Below are 25,619 nucleotides of genomic sequence, written 5' to 3' on the forward strand. Positions count from 1 at the left end.
TATTTGAATTAAATGATTATTTATTATTGTTCCGATAATTAATTATGGTTAGTGAACGAAACCACTTTTTCAAAGTATTTATTTTTATAAATATTTGAGAGAAGTGATATAAACGAAAGGCCAACTGTAATATAAGATCTGTCATGTAAAATTGTTCCAAATAGCAGCTGCCATTTCTCTGTGTCATGTGTAATTAGCAGCCTAAAAACCATTTAGTCGAATCATTGTCGTCTAATTCATCATTATTGTAAGGTCATGATAAAAGCTCGTGTGTGAAATGTAATTTACTTATTCGGGAGAAAGGTAAAAGTATACTGAACCCTTTTTTTTTTTTTTTTTTGGTTTCTCGCTTGAAAGATAATGCTTTTTCAATATCCATCTTAATGCGTTTTGCGAGTTTATTTGATTTCTCGTATCTTAACTAAAACTACCAAAAGGAGAAAAAAGAAACGTATTGGGCTTTTTACAGAAACAATGAAATGTAAAAAAAAAAAACACGCACACAAACAAGCAAGCACACACACGTACACACGCGTTATCAGAAAAGAATTATCCACGATATCGAAATGTAATAAATTCAAACGAGTACGTACACGTACGATGTAAATTCAGTCGAATGAAATTTCATTCGAATAATGAATTTTCTTTCGAATGATCCGCTCGTACTATGTACTCGTATTACATTCTCATTGATAATCGTATATACATATAATTACAATTCTTATCATTTTATTCTATTTAACGTAACACTCGCCCTACCGTCGTCTCGTATCGTACATAATTATACAGGTCTACTCTCACTTTGCCCTCGATCGTTTTGATTAAAGAAAAAAAGGAAAAAGTCGAAAAAAAAAGCATTGTAAAATTAAGTTACGAGGAAAAATGGACAACAGTTCGTTGGAGAAAAACGATAGAACTGTTGAGAATTTTAGTACCGAGCAAAAGCGGCTAATATATGCGTCATATCAAATGGGCGGTATAAACAAAGGATATTTAAATAAAAATTTCTAACAGTGTGGTTAAAAGTTGATGCTTTTATTCCAGATACAATGCAAAATATCGGTCGATCGAGTTTTAGAGAGACTCATTAAAGTACATCTTATGTATATTTCTAAAAAAAAAAAAAACAAAAAAAAAACAAAAAGGAAATAGAGACTAAAACGCGTTTCTCGACGTTACGTGTACTAACGTATAAATTATCTCGTCGGTACGTCATGCGACAACGTAAACTAAGAACTATTTATATACAATAACTATCATATTTACATAAAACAAACTTTTAACGATAATATCACCGTTCTTCGTTCGCGTCGATTATGGCTACACGCGGTTCCGCGAAAATGACAATACCTCGAACTGGACTTATTAAACGGATTTTATTCCTTGCAGCCAAGCCCAGCGGACCAATTGCAAATACCACCGACAGGATCGAAGGATAATTTTTCAGGGCACGTGTACTCGGCCCCGACTACCAGACCGTTCACCATTCTAGCGCAAGTGATGAATTTCCGGCAGGAGTAAGGATGCGGAAAGTTGCCTTGATCCAAGCATCGAATGCTACCTTTGCTCGTGAGGAAGAGCTTCCCGTTTAGGGTGGATCTACCGATCACGGATTCCTCCTCGTCCTCGTAATAATCGTAGTCGATAACCTGGGGTCGTCTCGGTCTCGTAGTCGCATTCTGTACAGGTTTATCCCTTGTCCTTGGCTTCTGTCGATCTCTGACAACTGGAGTAAATCTGATGGTGCTTCTACTCGTCGTCGTCGTCGTCGTTGTTGTTGTTGGGTCTTTTCTAGGGGCTATCGTAGTGCTTATCTTCCGCCTGAAGGCGTTCCTTAATGTTGGTCGACCTGATCGTAGTAACCGGATTATTTGAATAGTTCTGTTACTAGTCAGACTCCAGAAAAAGAAGTGTCCCGTTAACACACCAATCGGAAGAATGTAGAAGAGACACCACCAGGAGTGATGATTTATCCAGCGTGAAGAACGAAATGTATCGTCTTCAGACGCGATGATGCAGAAAAGAAGTATCGATATGCTTAGAAGTTAAAGTTGGCATTAGTAGTTGCGTTGATAGAGACACACGATTGAAAAGAGGCGAAGAACGTGGTTGTAATTATTCAGCAGGTATGTATGAGAAAGATCGTGAAATCGACGGAAGTAGAATTGTCGAAAGATTGGGTTAGCCTCCAGGGTGTGATTAGTTTTTTTATGATAATCGTAGTTTCTCTTTGCGTATCTTAATGGAAGAAACGTACGAATTAGAGGTCAGTAAGATAATTACAGCCATACCGTACGGCTGGTGAGAAAGAACATAGAAGAGGAGAATATAAGTTTGGAAATTGCAGTGAAATTATATCCCAGATGATTCGTGAACAAACGTGAAACATGTGACGTGATCTTTTAGATTAAATAGATTAAAAAGGTTGATGATGATGTATTTAACAGGTTCATTGTACCGGTGGTTGATGGAGAAGGTGGTGGATCCGCCAAAGTCACGGCGATCTCTTGTGCTCGACTACTTTGATCGATATCTTTTTCTAGTTTCGGTGTATCTGTCGTTTTATCCGCAGCATCTGAAATAATATTGTATATATTACTATTTAATGAGCCTACGTCTTTGCTTGTATAATTGTTTATTTAAATTAAAAATTGAAATGGAAAAATTCAACTGCAAATACATTAGTGTTTGAATTTTGAATGTACGCTTCGGCGCGCGCAGCTCATAAGTTGGAGGGCGTGGGGATGCGCGCGCAGCGGTGCCGCCATTACGCGACCAGACGCGAAGCGGGAAAGACGTATAAATCGGGTGGTCCGTAATGACGCGATGTGCTCGTTTTAAATTATCCTGTGTTCACTCACCATTTTTTACGCTATCGAGAGAATGATCTTCGTCGGTTGTACGATTCTTTTGGTGATTTGTGAAAGTGTTCGAAGATTTGCTTTGTTGCGACGTCGAAGCGAATGCAGCGGGTCTTCTTAACCTGGTTGCTAACAAACTTCCTGGTGAATGAGCAGACGTATTCTTCGAGGAGTTCACCTGTACGTGGAGCACACGCAGATTATATTGACAGCACGGCAGCGATTCATCGGAACGGTAAGTACAATTTGCGATTTAACAATGAACGTATCAGTTGACAGCTAATTGGTATAAACGAACAGTAGGAGGCAAGATTATGAGATATCGTGTACAATAAAGTTGTAAACGATGTTTTTCTTATTAATTAAGGTATTTTTACGACAATTTAAATGCTCTCTTAGAAACGAAATCATTTGGTGGCAATTATTTGGCGGGAAATGACAAAAAATTTAAAACGCCTCACTATTTTAGTTCGTCGTAGATGGCACTTTGTTCGCCATATCAGTAACGTACCTACTCCTTTCAACGAGGGGTGCTAAAAGTGCCCCTGTTTCAAATTTTCAATGAATAACTTGTTTCTTTCGATTTTCTTGCACTTATACCAATTAAGCTGTTAAATCGTTTCATTTTTAACAATGGTTCGAGCGAAAAAGCGCCGACATGATTTACAAGAAAGAGAAAATAAGCACGCAACATATGTAACAATGGCAGTCTATTTTAGCGTTAAATTACTAGATTTTGTAGTTAAGCATTAACCCTTTGCGCTCAAAGTGAATTATAATACAGTGAAAGCAAGTACTTACATACTATAAGTACACATACTATAAATAGAGCGTTAGAAGAGGAGTTATAGTAAAGACTATAGAGAAAGTTTCATAACTAATGCGTTCACCGTGAATATAATTGAGAAACGAGTCGAGTACAAAGGGTTAACCTTTTGCACTCCAGATTATTTCGTTTCGTTTAATCCGGTCTTAATTCTCATCGATATTGCGACATACATAGAAAATGCGTTCTTAGAATAACATTAGTATAATGAAAGCGATACTACTCGATACAAGACCACGAATGGTTGACACTGACTGATCGCAAGAAGAAACAGTAAGCGTAGCGTGAACACGTTTAACCCTTTATAACTCGGTACATTCCTCTGTATCCGTTTCCCGCAAAAAAATTCAATGTATACGCGTCGCGCAGTAGCGTAAAATAAGGGCTCCTTTCAACATCCTATCATGCATCCAAGTTAATTGAAACTATTTAATTGGTAGAAATTGAAACGAGGCTGCAAACAAGGGTTAAACGTGCTAGGTACATGGCTCGTAGAAGAAGTAGTGTTAATTGATTTGAAAGTAGACACATCAGCAGTAAATATGGCAGAAGAAGATCCCGATGAATATCTTTCCTTCGGTACAATGATCATCCTCTCTTCCGGTCGTTATGTACAACTCGAAGAAAAAATCAGCTCCATTTTTTTTTTATTTTATTGTTAGATGCGAAAGAAAAGGCGATGCGTTTTTATAGAGTAATTCGTTGGCTGGCAATATCGTTTCGTTTCTCGTTTCTCAAACGGCGTTAACTACACAGCGAGAGGCCAGTTCGTGCTCTGACCGATTTGCTTTTGCTTTGGGGTTTGAAAGGAAGAGCGAGCGATAGCGTCTCGAATTAGCGTTGTTATGCTTCTCTCTAGCAAGTTTTAAGGGTAAACTGACCTCGGCTTCGTCATCCTTCCCCGTTGAATTATTCTCTTTCCTCGATAAAGCAGTCTCCTCGATCCCTTCGCTCCCTTCGCCGATCGGTTCTACGATTACTTTCGAATGTTTCTGATCGTCGAGAAGAGGAGGGCCAGTTGAAACGGGTCTGCGATGTCGTCCTCTGTAAACGGTAACCCGACGTCGAGGAGTCACCGTCTCCTCCGTTCGTTTCACCGGAAGATTATCCTCCATTGTCGGTTTAACTCGTTCACTTTGAACACGCCTACGCGTCGAGGATCTTTGACCGAATTCGGTGCCGAATTTTTCCCGGCGACGATTAAATCGTCTCTCCGTGACGGTGGTTAAAGGAAGCATCGTTGTCGTCAAAGAGATCGAGTCGGTAGCGTTCTCCAACTGAACGTCGGCAACAGTTTCCGGTACCGTTTCGAACGAACCCGTTGCGATCGCGTTCGTCGAAGAATCAGGTTGTATCTTCGTGGAGAAGAGAGCCTCGGTCACGGTAGAATAATCGAAAGAAGTAGAATTTATAGTAGTCGACTCGACGTAGAACGCGGAGGAAGATTCAGGAGTCGTTGAATCGGTTGAAAGGATCGAAGGCGCGATAGTAGTCGTTTCAATCTCCGTTAAAGTCGATGGAAACGTTTGAAAATTCGTCGAAGGAATCGTGCTTATGTTTTCGTTGCTGTTCGTCGTTTTATAAGAACTTGTTTCACTCTGAACGATCACGGTAGTCGGATTTTCCGTTAGAGCAATCGTCGTGTCGACGGTGAACGACGTATCGTTCTCCATTTTCTCGGAGTTGTTCAGTTCGAGTTCGCTTTTGGTCACGTAGAAACCTCGAGGAACTTGGCTATGGAGCAAACGAAGCAACGGAATACCACGCATGGTGGTGGGTCTCAGAGTAACAACCGTCGAATCTTGTCGATCGATCCTCTTCTTGCTGGCGAACGAAGCGTTTTCCTCTTCGTCGTCCGCGAGATTATCTTCGATGTAATACGAGTCGACTTTCTCCGCGATCAAATTCAATTCGTCTTTCCTCCTATTTTCCATTAAACCTTCCCCCTTTTTCCCATCGATTTTCCTCAACGTCCAAGGCCCTCCCTCGGAGGACCCTGTCTCGTTGGAAAAAGAACTACCGTCTTCGTTGAGAAGGAAATTCGTGTCCCTTTCGCGGGGAACAACTTGCTCGTTGTTGAACTTAAGGGGAAGCAAACTGAGAAAGACGGGATCGCTGGTGTATTCGTTCGTCCGATATCCGATCAATTCCTTGAGGGTTGGTAGTCTATTAGACGGCGAGCCGGCGACCTGAAAATCAGAAGAGGGTTGCGCGCTTAGTGACGATCTCCCGGAATCTTTCTCTTCGATTATCTCGTCGTTCCTCGGTTAGTCTCGTTCCGTCCCGAAGGAGAAGAGAGGGAGAGCAAAGACAAAGATCACGGACGACGTCTCCGTATGGGGATGGATCTCCTTCTGTTCATCTTTGATGATTCCAAATTTCTGTTAGACCTTTGATGATGATGATGATGATGATGATGAATGATGATAATGATAATGATGATGAGATGATGATTTATGTACATTAATCGTATCCATGATGGCGGTGAGGAAGGAGGAAGCAGCATCACTCGTTGGAGTCCCTGCTGCCGATCAAGTTACTGAAAACAGACTCGATCTCGATCGTCGACGATTCGTGGGACTCTGTGGTGGTGAATCGATTCGCTTGAGAAAGAAATTCTCCTTCGATCGGTAACGTGGATCTTTCCACTTGACCCTGGCGAATCTCGTTGGCCGATTCCTCTTTTGCTTCCTTAGCTACGCCGGAGGAATCGTTAGATCTGTCGGAAACGCTGGGCACCACAGTGGTGGTTCCAGTGTTCTCCACTTTAGTAATTGTACTCTGGAGAGGAATCTTGGTGGTGGACGTTAACGAGGAGTATTTCGTCTTGATTAGAATCTTCTGCCTCTCCGTGGTGGCCGATTCTTCGACGGAGGTGACTAATCTGGTCACCAACGGTTTCAGAGAAGGCGTCGTCGCGTAATCCGCGTCGATCGAGTTCTGAATCTCAACCCCTTCTTTACTTTGAATCGTCGAATCTTCGTTCTGATTTCGAGCACTGCTTCTCAGAGACTGTTGCCTCCTGTGAGCGTCAGCCGCGTAGTCGAACTTCTTAGCTGGAATCAGGGTTTCCGTGACGGTTGTCGTTGTTGCTTCTGTATTGGACACCGTTGGTCGTCTGACGTAGAATCTGTTCCTTATTTGCGCGGAAGAATCGAGGCTGGCAGGTGTTGTTTCTACTATCGATTCACCGTTTCGGGTCCTCGTTATTTCCCGGTACTTGTAACGAGTCCTAGGCTGACGAACGTTCTGGTATCTCGTCCTCGAATCCTCCTCTTCGGCCTCCTGCGTCGCGGAATCACTGGGAGGGTAGAAGCTGTCCGCGTTCGCCATCCTCTTCAGAGAATCCGGAACTTGGTACCGAGGACGAGATTCGGAGATGCGATTACCGGGAGACGTGGATCGTTCCGTTTGGTCAGTTTCTTCCTGAATACCTTGTTCGAATCCTTCAGGATTCCCTTCCGCCGTTGGAGGCAGGTTTCGGGTCGTATAACGATTCCAAAAATCTTCCGAGTCGCTTCTCGTGGACAGATTAATAGCGTAAGGAGTCTGATCGTCGGCTCGGTTGATCACCGAACTTGTATCCTCTTCATCTCTCTCCTCTTCGACGAATCGCGTGGTTTTAGTCGTCGATGAAACCGGAACCGGTCTGCGACGAACGAACAGACCCTTTCTGCGTTTCGTTTGACCCTCCAGCTCGCTCTTCTCCGTGCTGGAAGCGGCTTGATGCCGATCGCTCGCGTTCTCCGACGCGACAACTGGTCGTCTTCGTACAAACTTCTTCCTCACGTATCTGGAATCTACGTAATACGTGTTGTTATCCGTCTCCGATCTACGGTTCGCCTGCAAAGGCAGAGACGTTGTCGAGAGTGAAACGGTAGTCGGCAGAGTATCCAGACGACTCGTCGGCGGTAAAGTCTCGCTGACAGCGTTGTCCAGTTCCGTGACGTTGATCAAAAACGACGTCGTCGACTCGGTTTCCTCTTCTTTCTCCATCGTCGAGGATTCAGTAGTGAAATTATCGAGTATCGTCGAGGCGACGGTAAGAGCATCGTTGAAATCCTCGGCTACTTCAGTCTCCGCTGATGGCGTCTCCAAGGTGAGCCTCGTCGAATCATCGAGGACATCGTAATCCGTAGTAGATACGGTTGGATCTTCGGTTGATATCTCCTCCAGGATCCGCGGGTTCGACGTGGATCCGAATCTCAGTAAAATTTCATCATCCTCCGTCGTAGAGACGCTCTGAATCGGACGAACACGTTTGATCACTTTCCTTCTGCGATAATGAACCAGCCTGTTTTCATCCTCGTCCTCCGATTCTTCCTGTTGCGACGCGATCGTGCTGGACGCAACCGGTCGTTTTCTCAACAGTACCTTCCTTCTTTTCGTATTCGTCGCGTTCGCGTTCTCTCGTTTGTCGTTGTTCGCGGGGAACACGATTTTAATCACGTTCGCATCGAAATCTTGGATACTATCTACGGTGGTAGGTTCGGTAGAGTTCGATCGATTATCCAGAGTGACGGTGACCACCTCGTTCTCCACTATCGACTCGGTGGTCGTTTCGATTCCAGAATCAATCGCGGTGGTGGCAATCGAAGCGTCGAGCTCGTCCACAGAGTCCGCGTAAGATTCCGTCGTGGTATCCGTTAAAGTATCTTGGACGGTCGTAAAAATCGACGTTGAAATCGTCGTCGAAGTCGTAGAAACGGTCGTAGACGGCGTCGTTGATTCTTCCGCGTTGTTCCTCTTCCTGGTGTACCTGGTCCTCGCGTCTCTGTTCACCGCGCTCGGTTTTTTAAACACCTTGATGTTTGTAATCCTATCGTCGTTATCGTCCTCCTTGATCACGCTTCTCGATCTCGAAGGCGAGTTTCTTCTCGCGGAGCCTTGACCGATCCTAACGATCGGACTGTCCTCGAGTTCGTTAGTTTTCACCGATTCGGCGGTGGTGGTTCTGGAAGTCGGTCTACGGAATTTCCTTCTGGAAGTGTCCGTAGCGGAGACGGTAGTGGAAGGTGGTTCGGTGGTTCGAGCGCGTTCTCTGACCACCAGATTGTTCGTTTCCTCGTTTCTGGATCGGTAAGCGGGCGGTGTGTATCTGCTGACTCCTCTGCTTCTCGTTCTGCCGGAAGCACGAGTGCTGTTTTCCGGTTGTTCCTGGTCGGTGTTGGGCTCGTTTCGAGCTTCCTGCTCCTGCCTCGGCCTTAATCGACCACGTCCTGGCAAAAAGGACGATCGCGCGTTGTTTCGCGACGATATACTCACCTTGGACCTGGTTTGTTCGTTGGCCGCTGGCAACTGGCTGCTGCTCGTCGGCTCGGTCGACGCTGTCGACGCTCTGTTTCTTTGATTGAAGCCGAAAGGCCTCGGCTGTGACACGGTCGTGCCGGTGGCTCGCGTGCTCGCCGATGAAAACGTGGACGAGCTCGCCGGTGCGGTGGTTAAAAGGATTTCCGTCGCGGAATCGTCGACGAGTTTCACCGATTCGGTGCTGCTCGAACTTGTCGCGTTTGAGATCGGCTCCTCCGTTTCCGCCTCGACGACGGTTCGCGTCGAAGAAACGATCAATCGAACGGACAAAGGAGTCGTCGTTGATATCGTATCAGCTTTTTCCTCGATCTTCGGCGATTCACTGGAAACGATCGGTTCCGTCACCGGTTCTTGGCTGGTCGCCGCAATATCCGAGACTACTTCCGTCGGCTGTGGAGTCGTGCTTCTGAACCTTTGAACGCTCACGTACCTAAATCGTTATCACGGAAAAAAGAATCGTTAATTTCCCAAAGATAATTTCGAGCACGACCAAGGATAAGGGAATTCGGTATAGGAACCTGGATTTAGTCGTTGGCGAGCTTTCTTCGCTGCTGGATGAACCAGACTCCTGTTCCTTGCCATCTTCGGTGAAATCGTTATTCTTGGTCCTAAGATCAAGAAAAACGTGGTACCTCTCGTAACAATTTTCCCATCTTGTTTGTATTAGATAAACTTACTTGGAAGATAAATTTGGACGTCGTTGACGAACGGTCGAGCCTTCTTCCGCGTCTCTGTTCCTCTCCTCGACATCGTTCTCATTTCTAAAAAAGAAATCATTGCGATTTTCAAAAATCACAGCTTTTTTTTTAACCAACTTCGAAAAAGAAAGAGGTTATTCAATTCGATTGGTTCTTGTTTTATGTTTGCCGATTACTCCGAGACGGATGCACTTTCGAGAGTCTAGTGGAGACGGAATTAATTAATTATTTAAATAATTCAAACGTTGTTTGCTATTGTAAAGATAGCAATTTTATGGTATTTTTTGGATATGTTCGATATCTGTACGTGTACAATTTATCAAACCGTTTAATAAATTGACACAACTGGGTATGACCCACTAATAGATTAAATAAACAAACAAATAAATTATTTGCTCTCGGCGCATGCGTAAGTAGAGGAGGCTACCGATGGTCTTGCCATCCAAGCTACGCTCTGATTGGTGAATTTTTCAATTTTCAACAACAAAACGTGGCTAAACTATTGATCCGATCGAAAAATACTACAGAACTGTTCACTTCGATTTTTCGTAATCTATCCAGCGGTGTAGAGGTCTTCAGGGTATTTTTTAACACCCTGTATATAGATTGTCACGTGGTTGTATAAATAAATTATTTTACACTTTTCAGCGCATCTCGAAGTAGGTTGTATTATTTGCTTAAAAATGATTTTATCTTACCTCGAGGTTGTCGTCGAAGGTCGAGCACGCCTGATGTTAATGTAATTCGGGGTTGCTCTTTGCGTGGAACTCGCGAGGAACGGATTGCTGACCGTTTGTTCCTCGGAGGAAGCCACGTCCGCGGTGTCGTCCTCTGAATCTTCCTTTTCCATATCCTCCCCTTCGGTCGGTGGTCGGCTGGACGGTCTGAAACGAGACACAGATTCGTTCGCAATCGAAACGGAAAGAAAAAAAAAAAAAAGGCGATTTATCGTACTTGGATCTCTCGATGGTGACGTATTGAGGCTTGTGCGATCGTCTGAGACTCTTCACTTCGGGAACCTCGTCGAGACCGTCGAACTGCGCTCCACCGGGACCGTTCGCCGATGACCGTTGTCTGTTACCGATTTTGCCAGCTTGACGACTCAACACACGTTCGTACAATGTTCGACTAATAGTCGCCGGGGTCGCGTTATCTTTACCGGAGTTCACCGTCTCGTTAGCGCTTTTCTCTTGAAACAATAATTGCTTCTCGAGCTGTTCTATCCCACCTGGAGGGAACATCTCTACGTTTAATATCTAACGCGATCAAGCTATTCGACGGAGAATAATTAATTACCCGCTTTCTTAATCAACTTTATCAGCTCCTTGATGACCTTAGGATCTTCCTCGTCCTCGAAATCGATCAGTTTATCCGGTTGTTGGTTTCTCTCCGATTTCGAAGGTGTTTCCGTCGTCGTGGTAGTCGTCGAGGTAGTAGTCGATCTGCTTCTATTGATCGTTTTATACAGAAGCGGTTTCGGAGTTGTGGTCGAAACTTTGCGTTCTTTCTCCTCCTCCTCTGCTTCTTCATCTTCGTCTTCCTCGTCGTAATACTCGTATTCCTCATCGGCGTCCGGTTTTTCGGTGGACGGTTTACGAGTGGTGCTGTAGAGGTAGGTGGTGCGACTAGTTGCGGCGGTTATCGGCGCCCTGGTAGTCGACGCGCTCGACGTCGACGGTTTCGACTTCGGGCATATCACGTTCCGCGGATAATCGCAGGAATCGGCGGCCTTATTGAACACCAGGCCTGCGGAAGGAAATGAGGGAACGGTTCCTTAACCCTTTATTGCATTCCGTTCCCAATTGGGAACTTAAATTTCAAATGTTCTATAGTAAATTAAGTAGACAATACTGAAGACTCTGAGTTGGATCCAAGTGGGAACATTGCGCAATTTTCTAATAAAATTGTATTATTAGAAGTAGATTATTTTTCAACTCGTCATAAAAATTCATGCAATAAAGGGTTGACTTACCCGATGGACAGGTGAACTGATGAGCAACCACGCCGAGGCCTCCTGGACCGCCGTCCAGGCACCAGAAATATTTCTTACAATCCCGAGGATGCGGGAAGAATCCTTCGTCCTCGCACTTGAAATCTGTGCGAATGTTTCATCGTCAAAGATATTCGATATCCTGTAGATTCAAATGCAATGATAAGTTTACCTGTTCCCGGATCGGGCGTCGTTGGAGGTTCCGGGGTAGTCAGCTTGTTACTCAGAGATTCTTCCGTGGAATCAGTTTTGCTATCTTCCTTGCGACGCGTTTGCTTCCTGCGATTTCTATTCGGATTCGATCGACTCTTGTGTCTACTTTTACTCTCAGAGTTGTCCTCCTCCTCCTCGGAAGAGTGATCGTACGACCGTCGGTCGACCTCTTGATCCTCTTCCTCTTCGTGCTGGCTTTTATTTCGCGAAAGGGTTCTATACTTCGGCCTCGAAGAAGAAACTCGCTTCTTGACGGCGGGTGCTGCAGTCGTGGTGCTTCTTCTTGCACCCGACGATTTCTTTCCTATACTGTTGCTCTGAACTCCTTCCGTCCGTATTCTCTTCCTGTCCACGCTCTGGGACTTTTGATCCACGTTCCTGATAAAAAAAAAGAAATATCTCAGTCTCTGTTGTTACCAAAGCGAGAAATTCACAATCAGCTTTGCCATTCTTACGTGCTGTCGGTCAAAAGAGCCTCTTTCGCAGCTTCGATCAAAGGATACGGACGACCGTGACACTTTCCACGGAAATCGTCGTTGTCGATCGTCCAGAACATTATTCCGCCTAGGTTTTTCTCGTTCGCGTACTTGGCTTTCAGCTTGACCATGTTCTCGTCGTCGTAACCTATCCATTGGTCCTCCTTGAACGCGTAAGGACCCATTGCCTTCGGATTCGGTTGCACCACCTCCCATTCGTCCGACTGCGCCTGACTCTCGCAGATCTGTTGAGAAGAAAATGAATTACCAATTATATATTAATTATATCAAATTTGTATTATAACATGATTAAATAAGATCAAAACTGAAATTGCAAAAAGTAAATGTGTGTAATAGCAAATAAGCAGATGGAAAATATAATTTAAATTCTATAAAAATTGCAGCGTACGTAATGAATTATTAATAAATAATCTTGCTTCGTCCTTAAAGGGTTAATTGTTAATATCTTTTAAACCATTAGCCGTCTGCCCCCAAAAAGGGGATGAGCTCGACGAGCTCTACAAGGTGGCCGAGTTTCATTAATAAGTAAGCGAGTAACACTTGGTTAGTTCCTCTCGTTAGACGTCTATAAACAAACCTCGAAATAAGCGAGATATCCTTTTTCCCTGGTCGAATCACCTTTCACCCCTGGCCCGTCCGCTGGTGATCCCAATTCGGTAGCATCCTGATTGAACAGCGTGTAAGATCGTCCGTAAGTTGGTATACCTAGAATGATCTTCTCGGGAGAGGCGCCTTTCTTCAGAAGATAATTAACCGTGTAATCCTGTAAGATGAATCGTCGATGAAAAACAAATGTGACTAAACGAAGATTCGCAAGAGACGTCGGTTTCTTACAATGGTTAATTCGGTGTCGTAATTATACTCGTTGTCCTCCTCCAAAGGATACAAAGGGGAATGATGATTAACAGCCGGCTCGTAAGACGAGTGGTAATCGTACGAGAGGAGATTGATGAAATCCAGATACTCGTTTAATCGGGGAACATCGTAGCCTTTGTCGATGTACTCGATACCGGCTGGCATCGCCATCGTCAGCAGAAGTCGCGGTCTTCCGGTCTTCGATGATTCCCTTTCAAACTCCTCTCTAAGTTCCTTTAGAAAAGAATCATTCGTCATCAGCGCGAGGATACCGGCATTGTTCTCGTTTAATTAACGATTCTCTCCCACGATTTACCTGGACCAAAGTGGCATAGTTCTCTTTGTCTCGCGGTTTCCCACCGTCCCTGAAGGCTGGGTACTCCCAGTCGAGGTCAAGGCCGTCGAAATGATTCTTCCGAAGAAACTTGATGGTGTTCTTCACTAATTCCCGTCTTCTGTCGGCTGAGGCGACCATCGGTGAGAACCTGCTGGAACCTTCGTTCCAACCACCGATCGCCAGCAGGGTCTTCAAGTTTTTATTGTACGTTTTCAGGCCGGTAAACTTGGCGTATCCACCTTGATCAATCGTGCAATGTTAATTAACATGATCTCCTCGAGGTGTACACTAGTGGAATTAATTCTGGACACTTGTAAATTTTTGCTTAAATTTCGCATTTATTCAAATTATTCTAATCATTGTTTTCGAATTTTAGCGCGTCGCTTATATAAATAAATCAGTAAAAAGGCTATACTTTTAATATACAATAAAAGTTACAATTTCAACGCATCAAAGGAGATAGAAAAAAATTAATATTTCTTTGGATATCCTTTCATCAGGCGCGAAAATAAAAATAACACAATCTAGATTTTTTTAAATTAAAATTTTAAAACATTTACTCCAAATTGTGTGAAAATATTAAGTATAAACATTATAGATTACAATAAAAATATTACGATATACAAGAAATGAAGAATATTTTTGTATTCAAAGTGTCCAGAATAAATTCCACCAGTGTAGATTACTTTCTTTACCTTTCTCGATGTCCTGGTACTTGTCGAATGGTTTCAAAGCGTTGTCCTTGGTGAATCCACCGAAAGCGTATATCAAATGGGTGCAGAGATACGGATTGATGTTCTGCGGTGAGAACTTGGCCGTTCCTGGCCGATAAATCGACCAATTGGTGTAGTAACACACGACCTTACGTTCCGCGTTAGCTGCGGAAGAAACAGCAGGCCTTTTGACTTTGCTCCACTGATCTTGATTCACTGATCGAACAAAGAACGGATCCGCGGCGCGACAGAGAGAGAACCGTGTCGCGGAGAAATTGTAACGCTATTGAACTTTCATTCTGCGTATTGGATCACGCACGAATTTCCACGCTCTTAGTTGCTCCAGTTAAAACTCGATCGGTATTCGTTCCGTTCTAACGAGGAGAAAACGTACGAAATCTCCAATAAAATCATCGAATTCCGACGATTAATCGTTAAGTTCGCTTTATCTGATCGATAGGAAACACTGGTGACTGTTTTTTCTTTTCCTAAAGACACGCGATTTTTTCTCGTTATACGAACGTTAGATCGACGGTAATGCAGTTAAGTATAGTACATAATACCCAGAGATAATATCGGTAAAAGGTACGGCATTACCGGGAATTCTTGTCACGTTTGCGGCGAATACGAGTCCGCCGCGATTTCATTCCCATTCCCGCGGTAATGAATGCTTTGTCCTGCGAGTTAATATCCAGTTCTTATTACCATCGAAGACGATTCGTTTGTTGCGTGAACCGTAGCGTTTCTTTTCGAATCGCGGAAACGATTACCGTATCGATTACCAGTCACCAGAGATGGAAACTCGATAGGAACGATTTTACGTTTACAATGTAACCCCCTCCGTTGCCCGTTCATCGAATGGTGTTGGTCGTTTTTGCCTCGACCGTTTTCACCTGCAAGGTGCACACGTTTCACGGTGCGGCGAGTGCAGTGAAACTGCGTCCGTAGGTGCAACGGTGTTCGCGTGCACCGGCTAGAGAAATTAGCGGAGAGATCAGAGACACTCGGTCAGGGAGTAAATGGGCCGGTGAGAACTTTAACCTTGCAGGCCATCCGCTCGTTTTCGCTGGGAAAACTGAACGGCATCGAGGCTACCGTTCACCGGCAACCGTGTTACGAATTTCATTTCAAAAAAGGGACACCTCCGAACTGTCCGATTTGGAGGTACACCGTTGCAAAGTTATACTCACCGTTGCAAACGATCGCGAGTAGAATAATGCAGAGGCAGAGAAGCATCGAGGTGGTTCGAGTCCCCTGTAACGGAAAAGCGACGCAACGAATTAATTATATTCGTCGTCGGATGCGCCCATAAGGCACGACTAATTAACTCTAACCGCGTATGAATGACCGGTGACCAGTCGGCGTGAATCGAACACAGCTTACGCAACACTCGGTGAAACTAACCGTGCATTTTTGTACGTGGCTTCGAGAGGTGTGTGTACCTGCTCGCAAAATTGCCTAGTCTTCCTTAAACGTCAACCAACACGGAAACCGAGCAATGATTTTTCGAATCGCTTTCCTGGTAAAAGTTGCGCATTGTGGAACGAGGCCGCGACGATTCTTATCCGAACCGATATACATCTCTTCTGAATTGAATTCCGAAGTACATAGTTTCGATTAACATTTCACGCTGCTGAGTTCTCATAAATATTAGGCGTTATCGAAATATCCCACGCTGTCTGGGCGCGATCGGGGGTAGAGAACGAGCGGATACTTACGTTCACCGTAGTCCGCTTGTTCGCGTCTATTCGACCGCCATTGGTACGGGAGAGCGCGCGACGGTCAAACGCGGCGGACGTTGCACCTGTCGCGTGTCTGCTTCGGAGATTCCGATTTTATTGGAGATCTCGAGGAGATCGGCAAATAGATCGGGGCCGTGACACCCAAGCCACACCTCGTTACGTAACGCGTGTAAAGAGAAAGCAAAAAGAAAGAACACCGTTCCGCGATCACTTTCTCGCGCGTTTCGGACGGCGAGCGCGTTACGTTAACGTTGCGTTACGTCGTCAAGCCGTTCCTCGCGGAGGAACAATTAACACCGATGCCAGAAGAGACATTTCCAGCAATCTATTCGATTTTCTAAAATAACTTAAGCCGAGAGAGAAGTCCCGGAAAAAGTGAAACATCGAGCCGCGAAAGCGTTCGAACAACCAGATTCCGATCGAACAAGCACGCGACTGAAGGGGCTCGAAAATTCCCCGCGAACGCTTCTAAATGTCAGATAACTTTCTACCAGAGGCTCGTGCGACTTGCGTCCCGATCGGGAAATCGTCAGTCGATCGACTATACGAGCTAAGTAAAACCAGATATCCGAACGAGTAGAAGTAGCGAGTTTCTTTCCGAAAGTGTCGCGATATGCTTTCTGTCGTTCCGAGGAACGGAAGCTCTTCGATATCGGTACACAGATGATATTTCAGAGCGACATTTATGAGAGAAAGCGCGATTATGCTATCGTGTACTATCCGGACGTTTTTCCTTTCGTTTAGCCTTCTTATCGTGAATTTTCTTATGATTTCTCGTATCGAACTAAACAGCCGGTGACTAGCGCGATAAATAATCTCTTGCCTAAACGAATTTCCCAATAATTACGCTTTTTATGGACAGAGTAATAACGGCTATTTAGCGGTGCTAACAAACATCACGTAGCATTCAGCCATCTACGAAGCGATACCATTATAGTAATCGTAACATTCTCTGCGTTGGAAATCGCTCTTTACGTAACGCTATCGATTCGTTGAACAGTTAAACGATCGGCTTATTTACATTCGATCGATACGATCGCGATTGGACACGCTTCTTCGAGTTCCGGTGACATTTGAACGGATCATTGACGTCCAAACGATTTCGATGACTTCACTCTCTACGGTTCTTCAGACCTTTTATTCTATCAAGCGCATTCTCCGTTCACCTTTGCGCTTTCATTTTTTCATCGAGTTTACCAGTTAATGAAGTACCGATTATCCTTTCAATAAGCTTCGTTAAACACTCGAAAAATCAAGAGGATCGTTACGAAATTTTCGCGAGCCTCTGACAAACATTCCGTCGACTGGTTGGAAAATTCCTTGATCCAAGTTTAGAATCGAATGAACGCGTTGGAGAGAAAAGAGCGATGTCGGAGGAGACAAAGGCTAAGAGACCGGAGACATGGAAAGGTATTTCGTTATTCCAAACACGGCGAGAATGGAAGGCGGGTAAGTTTAATGTAACCTTGGAAGATGAGAATCTGGTACCGGTACCGGTAGACCCGTCACAATGGTGAACAGGATGATGCGTGCATCATTGTAACGAGGGAAAAGACTCGACTGACGAGTTCTTTATTTATTTTATCTTATCTTGGGGTGTTTAAGGGTGCATTTCACGCCTATTATCACCCGAGAGGGTGGCATATTCTGGGAATATTGGTTCCCTTTTGCCCACCGAAAATTAGCGGCCATTAGTTCTTTATTTATTTATTTATTGGTATGTATGGGCATGGCCCTTTTTATGAATGAATATATAATGCAGTCAATTGTTCAATTATTTACATAGCTCATGATTAATATAAAATTGTTAAGATTGGTGCAAAGCTGGTATAATGTAGAATAATACAGTGAAAGAAAAAAAATATAATGATATAATAAAAAAAAAATAAAATGAGTACAAGAATTATGCAGATGTACTGATAAAGGTGAACTGATCAATAATAAACAGTATATTCGTTTGACAATATATCGGCTGTAAAGTGGGCTCGTAGCTTGCTTCTATATAGTCTGTTCTGGAATCGTTAAGTTAGATTAAATCGAAAATGAAGAATTTCGCGTAACAGCGAAACGCGAAGCTGAAAGTGAAGCCGGTGCTCGATCTGTCTCGATGGCGGATAAATCTAGCGTGGCTCGGTCACTTTTACTTTCCATGGAATTTGCTTCGAGCCACCGGGCACTCGCTCTGTTTACTAGGAAACTAATGGCGCGATTACGTTCTTAATTAAATCTTCTTTGTTGTTTTGTAATTACCCGAAGGAATCTCGCCGCTCGTCCGGCGATAGTGGATCGATCCGCTTCATACTCTTCCTTTCGTTTCACGATTTCCTCTTCCTAGCTCGGTCTCGGAGCTTTTATTTTTCTCATATTTTACGAGCCGGCAAGTTTTAAACAGGATGATCTATGGAATCCGAATGACGTGGTTCGGAAGGATCACAGACGAGGACCAACATGGAAACCAGTTGTTTCGCTCGTGAATCGTTCCTTAAAGCGTGCCTCGAAATGTGATCGAATTATTAGATTTTTCGAGTTTCACGTAGAAATATAGCAAAAATTTTAAGGTTTTTATATTGTGTAACTTTTAATCAATAATTCTCCACTATTAATATACAAAGAAATACTTATAAAAATAAAGAAATACATTTAAAAGATTATATTTACACATGTATCTTAGTATTTCGTAACGACGCCTTTTGCTACAATTATTGCTTCAATTCTTTTCGGCATACTTTCGATACATTTTAAGCAATTCGTTTTGATTGCTTCATTTCTAGCCCATACTTCTATCAAACGTTCAATCAATTTACATTTATTACTAATAATAAATATTTCCTCAAATTTTCGATGAGGTTGAGATCCGAAGAATTTCCAGGCCAGTCAAGAACTTTCACATTTTTCAACTATGTATCATCATTTTCCAAGTATCAATACGTCATAAGGAAATAACAAAAACTCCGTTTAACTCGGTTTTCATTTAAGAATTAATGATATTTATGTAAAATCATCCATTTATGCGAGTGGCACTAATAATTTGATCCCTCGCCTTTCTGCAACCTTTTGTCATCTTTCGAACAGATCGCGTATCTGTACCATGATCGACACAATTAAAAGGAGAAGAAAGGACAAACGTTTGAAAGGTCAACAACTGACCTTCCTTGCTGTGACCAATCATCCTTTTTTCGCATTCCCATTCCTCTTAACTCTTTTCTTTCTCGTTTTTCATTTACCGCCGCTTTCCTTTCCATTCGATGTCGCGAGCGAAGCTTTCGTTCGACGAAGGTCGTACCTGTCGTAGAGCATCGAAGGTCATCGATTCCACTTGGATAACGTATCGTACCTGTTCGCCTCTGTCGAAAAACCAGGCTTTCTTACCTCGTGAAAGTAGCCAGAGGCTCGGTTGAATAAAAATTACTACGAATTTCGTCCCGCTACTTACGTCAGCGTTACACAATTATCTCCGATTCATTTCTTCCGAAGCTGAAATAATCGGTTACCAAAAAATGAAACAGCGCCCGAGGCGTTCGAATTTCTGGTCTTTTGAATATTAACAGGTCGCTCTTTCTGAACAACGAAATCCTACATTTTCGTTCGATCCACGCGCGGTTCACCCTCGAAGCCGCGGGTCTTTCTCCATGGTCCGCGCGTCAGAGGGTAAACCACCTATGCTCGTTTTTCGAGCTACAGCATTGAAACAGGGATGAATCGGGATGGATAGAAACGGGCAAGGAGAACCGTTTCGACCTCGACAGTTTTGCAATCTCGAATTGCTACAAGTCGCACGCGTTCGCTCCTTCTTTGCTTGTCGCGACTGCTTCGGAGCTAAAGGAGTATGCAGTTCGAGGCAGCATGGCTCGAATAACCGGTAGATTTCCTCTCCCTCTTCCTCCATCGCGTCGACAGGAAACCTACTGGATCGTTCTCGGCTACATATTCGATATGCACGTTGAATCTCGAACGAGCCTCGTTCCTTCGAAATCGTTTTCGCGACCGGTCACCGCGACCGGAATTTCGTTTCAACCATTCTGGAATTCGCACTTTTCTCCTCCCTGCCTCTTTAGGGACGGAGAAACGTTCGATGGTATTTAGAATTTAGCAGGCTAAGTATAGAGAAAGTAGCACCGATCAACGACCTGACAGGATTTTGCCAGACTCGTTCCGACTTTTTTATTCGTCACCCTTGACGAATGGGTACCTACATCGAATACTTGATCGTTTCTTCGCGGAAATTTCGTGACACCCGGACGCTTCTGAGTAACTCCGATTTCTTCCTCGCCATAGAAATCGATCGTTTAGAAACATGATAAATCTTACCCAGTCCATTTTTATCGTTCCACGATTCAGCCCTGTTGTCGTAATTGTTTCTGTCGTAATCCCCTTCAGGTCGAGCACATCGCGCACTATGCTTGCATAGACACGAGTTCTCGATTCACCGGCCACGTTTCCGGTGCACCCGCGACCTTGTATCTGGACGACGACACCGAAGGACACTTATAGAAATCGCGTTCAGTACCGTTCTCCAGAGCAAGGAGAGTGAGACTGAGCGAACGAGCCTCGATCGGAATCAGAAGGTGGAGAAGGCACTGTTACTTTCATGGGTCGTCTCCACCTCCATCGGAACCTCTCAAACGATTTCTGCCACTCCTCCTTCAGTAGAGAAGTGAAAGGAAAACATTTCTTTCCTTCCCTCGCCCTCCTTCACCCTTTCGCTTATTTTAATACTGATATATCAAAAACACGCTCCCGCATCTCCATGCTAACTTTGTTCGTTTTCGCCTAAAATCTCGAGGAATGCATGCAAATCTCTACTTGCCACGCCTCTCTTCCTTTTTCAATTCTATGTATATTCGCTTTTATCGCCGCCAATTTCCTCGGCTTACAGCCTTTTCATCCTTGAATCTGACCGCTGGAATGTTAGAAAAGAAATGACTAATTTTATTAGAGGAGATTATTATTTTAAACTGGAATCATGGTCAAGACGCATTCCTGCATCGAAATTAGGTGCAACAATCGCTCTCGAGGCTGCGATTATTTGCCAGGGAACGTGGGTGGATTAATGCTAACTAGGTGATACCGTCACGTGAAACTCAACTGGATGGCATCAAAGCCCAAATACATGGCATTAGTACACGCGTACCGTCCGTGACAACACGCGGCTGGTATAGAAATCCAAAGTTATTTTCGTGAAAAGTAAGACGAGAAAAAGTTTCGACGTGACGAGAAGCTCGATACCGTTGCACGCCTCTGCAACTCGAAAGGTACTTTTTAACTTTCCATCGATTTCCGATTTGACTCGATGCCAGCCTTTCAATGGTAATACGCTTTATCTTCGCCCAGTCACGTGGATGGTTTATTTTTAGTGTAAATACTATATACAAGAACCTTACGAACAATTGAAATTTATTATAAATTATTCCACTTCCAAACCGACGTCCTCCGGATTCAACGTAGACTTCTTACTCTTCTTCGCGTCCTCGCCTCCTGGAAAACGAATCGCGTTTAGTTCAGAAAGGAAAATTAATCCACCAGTTGTAACGGATACCTTGGTAAAAGTGTTTAGCGGTTCGTTTCCTAATATCTTCTACTCCTTCTTCAGTCTGAGCCCATTCCAAGACCAAACGTCGACCATACAAGTGGGTACTTTGACAAAGAGCCTTAAAAGCTTTCTGCGAATAAAATAAGAAAATGATTACAAATGTATTAATTGTAAATTGTATTTAATCCAGGACCGGCCCTGGGCCTAGGCAGACTAGGCGACCGCCTTGGGCCCCCATAAGAAGATTTGAATATTAATCGATGTAAATGCAAATCTAAATTAGTTATACAAGCATTAATGTTAATTTTATAAATTTTATTTCAGGTACTTTATGTGAAGGGGCCCTTTCTGCGGAGCTCGCCTCGGACCCCCGAAACCTTAGAATCGACCCTGATTTAATCTTCAAATACCTTCGCCTCGCTTTTCGTGTAGTATTCCACGAATCCGAATCCTCTATGCTTCTCGACGCCAACCAATTTCTTTGGTAGCCGCACCGCCTTTAGCTCTCCGAATACCCTGTAATTGTTCATTGAGAAATGTTGAAATTTCAGATCCTCGTCTCAGATGCAACTGAAATACGTACTTGAAGAGCTCAGTTATTTCCGCGACGTTTGCCTGGAACGGCACGTTCCTTATTAGGATCTTCGTACCCGTCTGCTCTGTCACTTTCGATGCTTTTTTACCGCTCTTCACGTCGGTTCTGTGAAATTAAATACACACGTGTTCAAGATGAAATCGAGGATGAAATTGCAAGGGAACTGGAAGCGATGTTAGAAACGTACGTTAACGTTCTTTCAGAACGTTTAAGTTCCAAGCTTTTCCCATCTAACACGGTCATTTGTAACACTTTAAGCGCACGATCCGCGTCAGCTTTCCTTTTGTATCGAACGAAACCATAACCCATCGACAATTTCCCACCAGGATTCTTAACGTCTTTCTTTGTCGCTATCGAGGCATAGTGAAGCGGGCCGCATTTACTGAAATACTGAAATGACAGAAAGACGTATTATAAGTTCGTATAAAAATAAAAGAAATATATCCCTATTTTAATAAATACCGTTTTCAGTTGTTCCTCCGTGGTCGCAAAATTAATATTCTTCACAAAAAGCGTGGTGTCCGGCTCGGATTCCTCCTCGTCTTCGCTTTCCACCTTTTTATTAACTTTATTTTCATCATTTACATTTTCTGAGGATTTTTCTACCTGTTTTGTAGCATTCCCGGTTTCTTGTTTCTTCGTTTTCTCGTCTGGATTGACGTTCGTCGCTTTTGTCCTGTCTGCAGGAGGAGTAGAGAAACTATTGTCAGGCGCCCATTCCAGATAAAGTGGTAAATGTTTAAATTTGGTATATGCTAATTTAGCGAACGCCTTGCGTGCCTCTGAAGGCTCTAAAAATTCCACCATAGCTGAAAATCATAACATATATTACAGTTAACGATACACTAATTATAAGTAACGAAAGTAAATTATGATACCTGTAATTCCTGATGGTGGCATTACGACCCTTCCCAATTCCCCGTGCGGTGCAAACAACTGTCGAATTTCTCTTAAAGGTGTTGCAGCAGGTAGATTTTTAACAAGTAACACCGTTTTCGATCGTTTATTTGGTGGCTAAAAGAATGCTTTTTACGTGATCTGTTTTATTCAAAATATTATTTTCCTACTGTTATTTGATAAATACGGAGTAAGTTTTACTTGATTGAACGCATCCAGGCAGACACCCTGTTCTTCCAAAAAATTTCTGGTATCTTGAACTAATTGCGTTTCTCCCAATGCCAATTTAACCGCGGCACTCATACCTTTTGATCCATCTTCTAACACCTGTGCAAGACATTTTTTTCACGTTAAATGACAATAAGGAAGTAATGAATCTTAAATCTATTATTTATTCTGATAATAACCTTTTCCTTTGATGTATTGTACATAGCAGCTATACTGTCCGCTACTGCATTTTGGCCAAGAAAAAGAGTGTTCCAATTATGCGTGGATCCTGCAGTGGCTTTATCCTTCAGTTCCTTTTTCTGTTTGTAAGTTAAGTTTGCTGTAGCAAGGAGAATACAGATGATATAGGTATCACGGTAAATTGTTACAATGGAAATGAATCTTACTTTCGTCAATATCTTCCAAGGGATTAGCTTTTGCTTTGCCAGGAAGAATGTGCAACATTCTACCGTCTAAAATCGTGCCGTCCAATTCGCTGTAAGCTTTTGTCGCGTGTTCGCTCATTAAAAATGTAATCGTGCCGAATCCTTTTGGTTTCCTGGTTGTTTTATCCACGGGGAGATTTACTTCGGTTAAAGGACCTGATTAAAAAGCAACAGGTTGAATATGGTGACGATGAAATTTACTTTCCAGTAAATTTAGAAAAGATATTTAGGGTACCATATTTTTCAAACAATTTTCGAATATCATCTTCTGTGATCGTGTAAGATAGATTTCGAATGAACATTCTTCCGGACTCTGCTACACTTTCTTCGTTTTTCAACGCTTCCTCTTGCTTTTTCCATCTAATATCACTGTTATTTTCGTTTCGTTCTTTATCGTCATTCTTTTCTATCTTCTCGTATTTTGTTACAAATATTTGTTTTCCATCTATACGGGCATAGATAATGATAGATAAAATGTATAAGAAATATTATCGCTACCGATTGATGCGGTCATACCTAAAAAACTTTTATTTTTTAATAACGCTTTCTTCAGTTGCTGTTCTGTTTTGAAACCAACAAAAGCAATTCCCTTGATTTTTTGCGGTACCCGTATCGATTTTGGTACCAGTGGACGAAAAAATTGCTTGATATCCTTTTTCTTATGGTTGTACGCTAAACCTCGAAGCTTTACGGTGAAAAATTGTACAAGTCCATGTTTCGATGCACCTTTATTGTCGTTTGCATCCTCTCTTTTCGTTTCGGTACTCTTTTCTTTCTTCTTCAGGGCTTCCATATACTGTTACAATAAATAACCATCATTATCTTTTAGAAATTTCTACATGTACTATTTAGATTTCTAATTACCTCTAAATCAGATATAACTTTCTCTGCAATTTTTTCTTTCTTCCCTTCTTCTTTTTCTTCTTCTTGTTTCTCCTCTTTACTATCGTCTTCATCAGCAGTTTCCTTGTTATGATCCTCATGTTCTTTGTCTTGATCAGTTATTAATGTTGTATCATTATTCCATACTGCTTTATTCGTTGTATGGCTTTCAAGAAATTCCACAAATAAAGGATCATCCTTATGCTAAATATAAAGCAGCATAAAAATTAAATAAACTTCTACAATGTTAAAATACATGATATATTAAAATATAATCATACTTTTTTCAATGCTTCTTTAACTTCACTTGTTATGCCTTTCTTTTTCTTTTTCTGTTCATCTGCTGTTGTTTCACTTGAACATTTATCTTCTATTGTATTCTTAGAATCTTTATTATTTATCAAGCTCTTTGAACTATCAGAAGCATATTTACTCCATGATCTGGGTTTAGACGAATCCCCTGTAATATTAAATAGCTTAAATACAAATTGGAATTATTTTACTAACATGTATAACATGCTAATGTTTAATAATTACCTAGGCTCGCACAATGCTCTACGGATATTGTACAAGTATCAATACATGTTTTGTCAAAGTACTCTTTAGCAGCAATAGCCTGTTCTTCAGTTTTAAATCCAATAAAAGCAAATCGCCTGAATTTGCCATCTTTTGTATATTTCAACTGTATATCTGTTACTAAACCTTTCTGGCTAAAATGTTCCTTCAACTTTTTATCTGTAATCTATCAAATTGTATCCCAATTAATTGTTTGTATCCATAGTATCATTGCATTTGTATGACTACAATTTATTACTTACATTTTTTGGCAAATTTTTTACTATCAGTCGTGACATTTTGTATCATAACTGTTGGTTAAAAACTTTGAGCTTATACGTTTTGCATACATGCAGTTTTAAAGAGGTTATGTTTTCTGATATATTTTGACAAGGTTAAGAGCACGTGGATGTGCAAGATTTCAAATTAATAACATCGCTTGTATAGAGATTTAGAATCTACTTT

General features: G+C 42.7%; 3 protein-coding genes across 3 annotated transcripts; all 3 read right to left on the reverse strand.

Moving 5' to 3' along the window:
* Positions 1–294: 294 nt before the first annotated feature.
* On the reverse strand, positions 295–5,621 carry LOC123988309 (mucin-5AC-like). The gene is made up of 4 exons (XM_046287783.1): positions 4,569–5,621; positions 2,862–3,039; positions 2,459–2,575; positions 295–1,849 (listed from the first exon to the last, which is right to left on the reverse strand). Exons 1-4 carry the CDS (start codon positions 5,619–5,621, stop codon positions 1,377–1,379), a joined length of 1,821 nt encoding a protein of 606 aa, XP_046143739.1. The 3' UTR covers positions 295–1,376.
* A 571-nt stretch (positions 5,622–6,192) lies between these two features.
* LOC114875824 (mucin-5AC-like) lies at positions 6,193–20,359 on the reverse strand. Its single transcript, XM_046287784.1, has 15 exons — positions 20,351–20,359; positions 15,491–15,554; positions 14,283–14,465; positions 13,567–13,826; positions 13,230–13,484; positions 12,973–13,158; positions 12,354–12,619; positions 11,858–12,276; positions 11,668–11,790; positions 10,992–11,441; positions 10,650–10,923; positions 10,394–10,579; positions 9,675–9,758; positions 9,516–9,605; positions 6,193–9,427 (listed from the first exon to the last, which is right to left on the reverse strand). The coding sequence occupies exons 1-15, from the start codon at positions 20,357–20,359 to the stop codon at positions 6,193–6,195; spliced, it is 6,084 nt and encodes a 2,027-aa protein (XP_046143740.1).
* A 1,009-nt stretch (positions 20,360–21,368) lies between these two features.
* Positions 21,369–25,526, reverse strand: LOC114875801 (probable RNA-binding protein 19). The gene is made up of 16 exons (XM_029186507.2): positions 25,418–25,526; positions 25,137–25,341; positions 24,881–25,059; positions 24,582–24,803; positions 24,234–24,513; positions 23,953–24,162; positions 23,679–23,873; positions 23,472–23,611; positions 23,266–23,391; positions 23,046–23,181; positions 22,630–22,976; positions 22,355–22,557; positions 22,156–22,272; positions 21,983–22,088; positions 21,579–21,702; positions 21,369–21,517 (listed from the first exon to the last, which is right to left on the reverse strand). Exons 1-16 carry the CDS (start codon positions 25,451–25,453, stop codon positions 21,447–21,449), a joined length of 2,697 nt encoding a protein of 898 aa, XP_029042340.2. The 5' UTR covers positions 25,454–25,526; the 3' UTR covers positions 21,369–21,446.
* Between the last annotated feature and the right edge of the window lie 93 nt (positions 25,527–25,619).

Source organism: Osmia bicornis, chromosome 11, assembly GCF_907164935.1.
Source record: "Osmia bicornis bicornis chromosome 11, iOsmBic2.1, whole genome shotgun sequence".
Classification (NCBI taxonomy): Eukaryota; Metazoa; Arthropoda; class Insecta; order Hymenoptera; family Megachilidae; genus Osmia; species Osmia bicornis.

Bases quoted from the DNA above. Each gene is read 5' to 3' on its own strand.
- LOC123988309 (XM_046287783.1), bottom strand. From the start codon at position 5,621: ATGGAAAATAGGAGGAAAGACGAATTGAATTTGATCGCGGAGAAAGTC. The intron at 3,040-4,568 runs GTCAGTTTACCC...CTCCACGTACAG, and splicing joins GGAAGGATGACGAAGCCGAG to GTGAACTCCTCGAAGAATAC. The intron at 1,850-2,458 runs GTACAATGAACC...TACTACGATCAG, and splicing joins ACCTTCTCCATCAACCACCG to GTCGACCAACATTAAGGAAC.
- LOC114875824 (XM_046287784.1), bottom strand. The intron at 12,620-12,972 runs GTTTGTTTATAG...TCTTCTCAACAG, and splicing joins GATATCTCGCTTATTTCGAG to ATCTGCGAGAGTCAGGCGCA. The intron at 9,759-10,393 runs GTAAGATAAAAT...TTTCTTTTTTAG, and splicing joins CCTTCGACGACAACCTCGAG to AAATGAGAACGATGTCGAGG.
- LOC114875801 (XM_029186507.2), bottom strand. From the start codon at position 25,453: ATGTCACGACTGATAGTAAAAAATTTGCCAAAAAAT. The intron at 23,182-23,265 runs GTAAAACTTACT...GCATTCTTTTAG, and splicing joins GCCTGGATGCGTTCAATCAA to CCACCAAATAAACGATCGAA. The intron at 21,518-21,578 runs GTATCCGTTACA...TTCGTTTTCCAG, and splicing joins CGCTAAACACTTTTACCAAG to GAGGCGAGGACGCGAAGAAG.